General features: G+C 41.3%; 1 protein-coding gene across 1 annotated transcript in view; it reads left to right on the top strand.

Moving 5' to 3' along the window:
- CUNH5orf63 (chromosome unknown C5orf63 homolog) overlaps positions 1 to 7,573 on the top strand; it is a 27,886-nt gene extending 20,313 nt beyond the window's left edge. The window contains exons 2-4 of the mRNA XM_026046613.1: positions 2,013 to 2,133; positions 5,425 to 5,481; positions 6,222 to 7,573. Coding sequence (XP_025902398.1) covers positions 2,017 to 2,133; positions 5,425 to 5,481; positions 6,222 to 6,401 — 354 coding nt within the window. The 5' untranslated portion in view covers positions 2,013 to 2,016 and the 3' untranslated portion in view covers positions 6,402 to 7,573. The remainder of the gene's footprint in view (positions 1 to 2,012; positions 2,134 to 5,424; positions 5,482 to 6,221) is intronic.
- Positions 7,574 to 8,475: the final 902 nt, after the last annotated feature.

Raw genomic sequence — 8,475 nt, 5'->3', positions numbered from 1 at the left:
ACACAGCTGCTGCTCCGCATCCAGAGCTTGAGGCACCCGGGGTGCAAAGAACAGAGAAATTAAGTTGTTCCATGCACATATATGTGGATAGTGGRGCTAGATCCATGGAAATCTAGGCTTTTTTTAATTTTGCGCATTCATTGTGTACATCAGGTTTTTTTAACCTTGTTCTGAAGGGACAAAACACGGCCTGCTAGACTAGCARCAGAAAGGCTCGTTTAAAAAAATGGCAAAATTGAACTGTTCATTTTGATGTCTTTTGTCTTGCCCATGAACGAGTCCACATGCTGTTCTTACCCACACCGGCTACCATTCAGAGCAGCTGTTTTTTTGTGGACATAAACACTTCCAAATATGACTAAAGCTCGTTGGTGTCGTTTGGATTTGCAGTGCTTGCAAAAGCTCCCAGGCTTCTGTTCGTACCTGGTAGGTGAAATGCTGGACGATGAGATTGTGCTCGCAGAGCCCACGGAGAGGCGGCCCGGCGTCGTCCCCCGCCGCGTTCCTGCTCCGCTCGCAGCGGGGCTGCGGGGACGCCGGGACGCGGTGCCGCTGCGCGCCGTGGTTGCAGCCCCATGCCTGGAGCTCGCGGCGCTTCCTGCCCCGCGCAGAGCCCGACACCCCTCAGCGCAGCAGCCCCTCACCTTYCAGGCCACGTGTTTCATGTGGTCGAAGACAAAATCCAGTTCTCCCCTAGCGCCTGAAATCCAACCAGTTATTTTCGAAGTGCAGCACCTTTCCTCTGTTACACTCACACAACAGTCAATGCAACACCCCTTCTGTTGAAACTTCCAGAATCGTGGCAAGTGACCTTTGATTTCTTTTGTTTTTGGTAGTTATTGCTTAGAAACGTATCAGTTAGCTAGACTTCAGATTCCCCTGCAGTGTTCTTGCTTAGAGGTTAGATTGGCAAAGCTGTCTCTGTAAAAACAAAATTATACAGTAATGGTGCTGAGAAGTTCAATGGAGCTTTTGGCTGTGTTGTTACAGAAAATCCATAGCATGCTTAGCAATTGCAAGTGAGTCCTACCCGTGTTATGTATTGTATATCACACTGAAAGGGTTTAAACTTGGGCAAATAACAATGTGTGCTTGTAGTCCTCTGTAGTAAGTGAAAACACAGAAAAGCCATTTCTGAGCAAAAGCTTTGAAATTTGKCTTTAAGCAAAGGGAATTATTTGTCCCCTGGTGCAAACCCTTGAATTACACCCTTTKGAAATGGCCATCCTTGCCAGCAGTCCCCATGCCTGTTTCTTGCCTTTCAATTCTGGGCTGTTTTGTAAAGATCCCGCTAAGGTACATGAGTGAAGGAAGCACTGCTGCTACTGGTGTTATTGCGAATACACAACTGCACGTCTCTAACACGCACCCTTCAAGAACACTAAATTGGCTGAAACCTCCCCAAAGAAACCACAAGCCCGTCACAGTCCTTCATAAATCAATTTGCTGTCACAGGAAGGACTGAGGGTAATGTTCACGCTGTCAATATTGCCGTGTTAAATCACCTTGGCTACAGCTTTTTATTCACTGCAGGAAGCATTATTTTAACGTCCTGATTAGGTGCAGATTAGTTGTTTGATGGAATAATTTTGAGTAAGTAGAATCCTGCTGCCAGCCACTGCTGTAAGATTACTGAGGTTCAAAGCACAGCGTTTTGCATTTTGTTAATATCGTTTAATTCTTACTGGCAAACGTCTGGTTGAAGCAGCAGAACGTATTTATGTCAGCATTTATGTAAAAGAATTTAAAAGAGGCTTTTCAGCAAGGAAATACAATTTTTTTTTAAAAGGAGGTACATTTTTTGAGCTACCTGAAATTGTTTCTGGCGTGCTGCGTAGTAAACTATTTTTCTGATTAATGTGTTGAGATTGTGAACATAAAAATGCTGGGAAAATGGTTTGACTGTGTTTATTTTAGAACTACTATTGAGGTACCATGTTTACCTTAAAATTGAATTTCATTACCTATAACTTAACACAATTAATCTATACATTTAATTTTTGCCTTAACAGGACAATGGTGCTTTGTTTCCTGAGCAGAACAGTGCAGTGGGCAAGACATTGTCCTAGTCCACTGGGGAGACAACTCTCTTCAGCCCGCACAAATAAACCACTGCTGACTTTGTTCACTAAGGTAAAAGCTGGTCTGCAGAATTAAGCCAAGCAAGGGTGCTTATATCTCACCTTAGGTGTACATGAATCCCRCATGAGAGGGCTCAACCTTTCCTTTTTTTCCCTCCGCATTTGTGAATTACGGATATTACGGATTTTACCTTGAGCGTCCCTTTTGCCTCAGGCCTCCCCAGTCACTGTGACCATAGCCAGCAATTAGGTTCAAGCAGCAAATGGAGATTTCAAGTTTACTGCATCTCAGTGACACTGAAGTCCATTTACCAGTAGAAAATAGTTCTCCAGCTACCAGTGTTTCATCCTGAGGCTGGAGAACAAAGACAAGCTCCTTCCTTGTCATATCAGACCTTTCAAAGCCTTCCTGTTCAATCTCAGCACTACCTATGAGACTGGACATGTATCAAGGTGGTATTAATAGTGCAGCAGAAAAAAACAAAGATTCTGGTTCGCTGGGTCYCTCTCTTTTTGCTTTGCTAGCTGTGTAAAAGCAAACAAACAAAATGCAGGCAAAGGTTTATGGTGTGAATGGAGATCACTAAGCACATGTGTAAAACGTGTCCGTCATGAATAGGAACAGTCGTTTTTTTCCCGGATGGAATTGTCTTCAAGGGTCTGCGTTCTCTTCAGAGCCCTTCTGCGCTGTTGGGTGRAGTGGCACACTTTAAAACCCGAGCTGCCCTCCTGCTGCTGATTCCTGCATGTTGGCTGTGCTGCGTGTGGTTACATAGTGTTTGGGGGAGAATAACCATGAATGCAGAGTACTGCGAATTTTGAAAGCAGATTTCAGAAATGCGAATTTGTTGGAAACAGATGTGATTTAAGCATTTCCTCATCCTGCATGATAACCATCCATTCTGTGTTACATAGCATTAGGTTTAAAAAYAGTGCAAACTGTTTCTCAATCAACRGAGTACATGTTATATAAATAATTCTGCTGTCTGCTTCAACATCAGCTCATTCACAATCCAAAGGTGAYATGGTAGGGAATAATAAACTTATCTTTATAGTTAATAATTAGAAAATCATACAAAAGAGTTTTTTTTTCCTGTGTTACAAAGATTTTAAACTACAAAGAGACTGTATGCAATCAAATTTCAATGAGTGATTTTCAAGTGATTTTCTAAACTGCCCTCTTGAAGGTACTCTTAAYTTAAAATGCTTTATTATGTCTGATATCACTGGAAATTGCAGAGCAAAATTATGTTATAACAAATCTAATCTGCAGTCCTAGTTTATGCTAATTAACTCATTTCTTCCCTTGCTATTTTTACAACTATGGAGAGGAGAAGAAGGAAGGGTTTTGCAAATTTTAAATGGCTTTCCCTTCATAGACTGCTTTTATGAGCATTCATGCAGGCACTGATCCATTTTTTTGTTCTGTTTTTTCCTCCCAAGGTTACTGCGAACTCCAGTCAGTTTTCCTGTCTGTGTGTAGTGTCCCTGCATGAGTGCTTACACCAGCACAAAAGAGCTGTTAACAGGAAGATGGGTCTGCTTCCTTCAGTGCCAGTGCCAGATTAATAAAATGACCATAAAACTGCAGCCAAAGCCTGCAGGATAAGTGAGGATGATCTGTTAGAAATCACAGACAGAATCACAGAATGGCTGAGGTTGGAAGGGACCTCTAGAGACCATCCAGTCCAACCCACCCTGCTCCAGCAGRGACACCCAGAGCAAGTTGCAAATAAAAAGGTCCTTTCCACCTTGTGTGTGTTGTCTAACGGGTTTAGCTGTCACACAGCCTGTGTCACTTTGGTGAGGGTTTTAACCACCTTAACAGTAGGATTCGCTTTTGCTCTTGTAACACACATCTCAGGCAGGAGGTGGTCAGAGGCATCTCTGAGATCCAGGCAACACTAATACAGAATAGCATTAAACGTGGTAGGCACCTACAGTTACACTGCTCTGCTGTAAAACTGCCACACTGCTGTACTTCAAAATATGTACTGATTTTAAACAAGTCTGAGTTTTATGAATGTATTAATCCATGTTTAGACTTGACATCAGAGCAGGATCTTTTTTTTTTTTTCTCTACAGAGTCAAATTTATTTTTCAAATGCTTTTGTGTGTTAGAAAGCTTTGTGTGGAAAGTGTTAGAAGGGTTTTCCGCAGCTGTGGGAGGACTGAATGTGTCCTGCTTCCAGTGTGAGCARCCTGGCTGGCTCCCAGACTGGTGTGCAGGACTCTGGGTGGTTCCTCTTAGTCACTGATAGATATATGTACCTTGGCATTTCAGTCCCGCCAARCGTGACAAACACTAGAACTTTATAAAAATGCGGAACTTCGGGGTCTTGCATGGGTTTTCAAATCACAAGGACTTGTCCATAAGGAAGGATAATTTAGGTAACAGTGTGAATTAAAACAGAACATTTAACCCCAATTGATTCCTTCACACATGCTTTRGATTAACTACCTGTTCAAACAAGCTCCCAAGAAGGCTTTAAGTGGGGTAGGGGGAAGCAATATTTCATGGTAGATGGATTGAAAAATACATCACCRTGTATTTTGTTACATGAATGTAGGCTAAATTGTGGTCAAAGATGGGTGGAATATGGAAGCATGTGCCTCCACATGGAGCACATTTTCAGACAGGCACTTGATCTAACAGCTACAATGCATGACAGCAGAAGTCAGCTGTGGGAAAAGATGGGGGGTGGGGGGGTTCAGAAAGAAGGTGGGATTTTTTTGTTGTTGTTTTTCTGAAAACTGACCACATAACAAGTCAAAACACTACAGCTGTTTATCACGTCTCTCTGCTGGAGTTTGCTCTCCATGCAACTGCCCATGCAAGATACTCTGCTTAGTCCCTCTTAGGTAAAATCAGCTAGCTTATTTCAAGCTACCTTCTTTTGCTGTTTGAACTTACTCATGTAACTCAGTCTGAAACAGGTCAGAAATTACTCAAAATTCCTGCATCTTCCTTCAAACAAGAGTTGTATTGGCTGTTGTTTCCAACTGGTGATGGCAACATCTGCAATAAACACTGCTGTTAGCTATGTGAGAGGATTTGTGTGCAGTCTTCCAAGCCACATGCATGAATCAGCTTATTAAAAAAAATCAATTGAAAGCTATTAATTTGTAGAATGAGAGAAAAAAAAAACAGTGCCCAAGTTTTATGGCTGAAAAGCTTGTTTGATGTTAGACCATGCTGTGCTGATAAAGTGGAGAATTACAAAACACAAAGACAGAAGTGGGGTGGAAAGGAGCAGACAAAACACATAGTAATGATCACTGTTCTCTGTGTATTTTCGTTACAGTACAAATGATGTGCATATTTTGCTGTGTTTTTCTTTAGAAACCATGCCCTCTCTGTGATGAAGCAAAAGAAGTGCTTGAGCCATATAAGAAAAGGGTAAGGTATTACACTACTGCATACATTCTATATAGAGAAAGAGTAGTTCATCAGAATTCTTTATAAAGAATATAGAAGATTGTTTGGATTTATTTCCATCCATTATTTTTTCATGAGTGACCTGTTCAAGACAATTTCAGCACCAATTTCCATAAAACTCATTATCCCAAAGCTTTCCCCAACACTGCAACTCAAATAAGTCGTAGCAAACAAAGCCAACMTACAGTTCCCTGCAAAAGTTTTTAAAACTTAAGCCCTGTAATAACATCTCTCTAGCATCTAGCAGCATTTGCAACTTTTATGAGGCAGATGACAGTGTTGCTTGGGAAAGATGTGAAGAAATTTCTCTGGAACAAGGAACCACAAATTCATGGCACAGTTTTTGGTGCTCATTTGGTTTTGATATCTTTCTTGAAGGAGAACGTTGTCAACAGCAGTGTTTAAAAGGTGATGCACTCCATTGCCTAACAAAGCTGCTGTGTTGCCAGCTGCATTTTGGTCAGGTCTGCACGGGGGATCAAGTGTCTTTTGCTAGACTAAATAGGTCGTCTGCAAAGAAAAAGTTAGTGACATTGTATATTTTGCACTGATGAAATGGGAAATTGTCTAACACATGGAAAAATATAGTTAAAAAAAGAGAAAGTGGCATTACACGTCTGAGGATGTCCAAAAAGCAAGCTTTTTTTTTTCTTCTCATCAGTGTTCAATATGTACTAACATACATTTCTTATCTTTCACAGTTTGTTTTGCAGGAGGTGGATATTACCCTTCCAGAGAACTCTTCATGGTATGAAAAATACAAATATGACATACCTGTTTTTCATTTAAATGGGAAGTTCCTGATGAAGCATCGAGTAGACATTAAAAAGTTTGAGAACCAGCTAGCAAAGCTGGAGCTGCAAAATGATGGAAAGCAATGAAGAAAACACAGCTGTCCTGTGTGGACTGGAAAAGATTTTGCAACCTGAAGGTTGTGAGATAGCAGTTATTATTGCATATGCATTATCAGGCCTTCTCTTTGAATGCATTATTGCATATGCATAATCAGGCCTGCATTATCAGGCCTTTTATTTGAACTTACAATACTTTTTTCTTGAAAAAATTGGTGACCTGTATTCTATTTCATGTTAATGCTCCCATCCAGCTGCCGGAGCAGTGATCTTTCCTGTAGTGTTCATTTGCTGCTATGCTGAATTGTTTGGCTTTTATTGACAGAATAAATACTGCTGCATAGCCGCAGATAAAATGAAATGAGCCTCCAGGTTGTTACCACCTGTAAGCTGTAGGTCTCTGTATAAGAAGCCTCCTTGTAGAAGCTTAGCAATGTATCCTAAGTGTTCGCCTTGAAATGGAGGGCAGTTCCTCTAAATGAAAAGGACACTTGATTAAAGACAGAACACTAACTGAGGCAGAGTTGTAGTTAAACAACAATCTCAATTTGATACAGGTATTACTTGTACTCGAGGACTGAATGGATTATTTTTCTTTAAATGGGATGAACATGTTGCACTTAAGCCTGTCGCATCTCCTATAGTGAACAGAGAGTTCTTCAGCACTTGAGTTAATCCCTGCCACAATTTGTGGGGAGTGAAGGAGTGAAGTGGAACTGAGTCACCAACATGAGAACTAACCCTGTAACGGAAACAAGATTTCTTACCTCCAAATATGACTTTCTAATTTCGGAGTGCAAAATGAAAGCAAGAAACCTGAAGAGTTTCATCAAAAGTTTGCTGGCTTAAAATAATGCAACTTCCATCTGAAAATCCACCTMTGTTCTTAAAGAAGATCAAAATAATTTTTAAAAGGGGGATATATAAGGGATGCGTGTGGCATAAATCTCTGCCCTTTCAAGTCTGGTCAGCATAGTGTTTCTAAACACGTGATGGGAGTAGTTCTTAGACCAATGGTCTRGAGTTCTCTGGTAGCTTAGCCTGGTCTGAGCCCTTTCTGACAARGAGTTTACACTGCAACACAACTGCAAATCCACCTAGCAATTTCAAGAACAGTCTTTAGTGAAGGGGTGCCGCAGTGCTTCGCTGGAGCGATGTAGGGTGGGCAGACACAACACCAATGCTAACCCTGCAGGAGAAGAAATACTGATGAAGGGACAGTCAGCTGTTTTATGCTAGACAGTGTGTAATAARCACTGAAGAAAGGCATGTGCATTTCTGGTCTACTTGATAGATCCTTATGAACAGAAGCTAACCCACATCTCYACATCTGTTACATTTCTGTTCTTTCTGAACTGCAGGCGGTTCCGCTCCCTCTCTCCTCTGTGGTCATCAGGTCACATCATCCTGATGTGGCTGTAGCCTTTGACAGATCATTTTCTGAGTTAACTTTTTTGGATTCTGCAAGATGAAAACTTCCTGGGCAGTCGGGAGTGAGAAATTAAAACCTTTTGAGAGTTCAGCAACTTGAGTCCACTCTGCAAAGGGTCTCAAAGCATTAGAGGGCTCGCAGAGGGAACAGGTACTTCCAATTTTATGCTGGAGAGCTGTAGCCAAGTTCAGCCGCATCATCCAGCTACACTGCCATGTTTATAGGACTTCAGAAACCCTCACTTCATAGCACAGACCCGTCCTGAAGAACTCTTCAGAGAGAGTGGCATTGTGCAGGAAAGCTTCACAAGGGTCACAGGAGCAGCCCGTCCGTTTAAACATCTCCCTAGGCCTAATTTTGAAGTTTCCTATCAACTATTATGACTAGCTGTTTGAAAAAAAAAAAAAAAAAAAAAAAAAAAAGTAGTTATAGTCAACTATTCTTCCTATGGAAAAATCCTGATTTTAAATAATCTGTTTGTTTATTTTATAACCTTACTTTTCCCTCTAGAACCTTTTGTTTTGCCCGATGTGGTCACATGCATGGTAGTGGAAAGGTCGGTGGAGGAGATTGTGAAAAACAAGCTGAAAATTCCTGGGAGTGACTGCACCGAGGGTAATCCAGCAAAACACTACGTGTGGTGCTTTCATCATTAGAAACAAGTGAAAAGAG

The sequence above is a fragment of the Nothoprocta perdicaria genome, unplaced genomic scaffold, assembly GCF_003342845.1.
Source record: "Nothoprocta perdicaria isolate Ctin4 unplaced genomic scaffold, notPer1 scaffold_45, whole genome shotgun sequence".
Lineage (NCBI taxonomy): Eukaryota > Metazoa > Chordata > Aves > Tinamiformes > Tinamidae > Nothoprocta > Nothoprocta perdicaria.
Note: the sequence above shows the minus strand (reverse complement) of the source record. Positions and strands in the feature narration are given on the sequence as shown.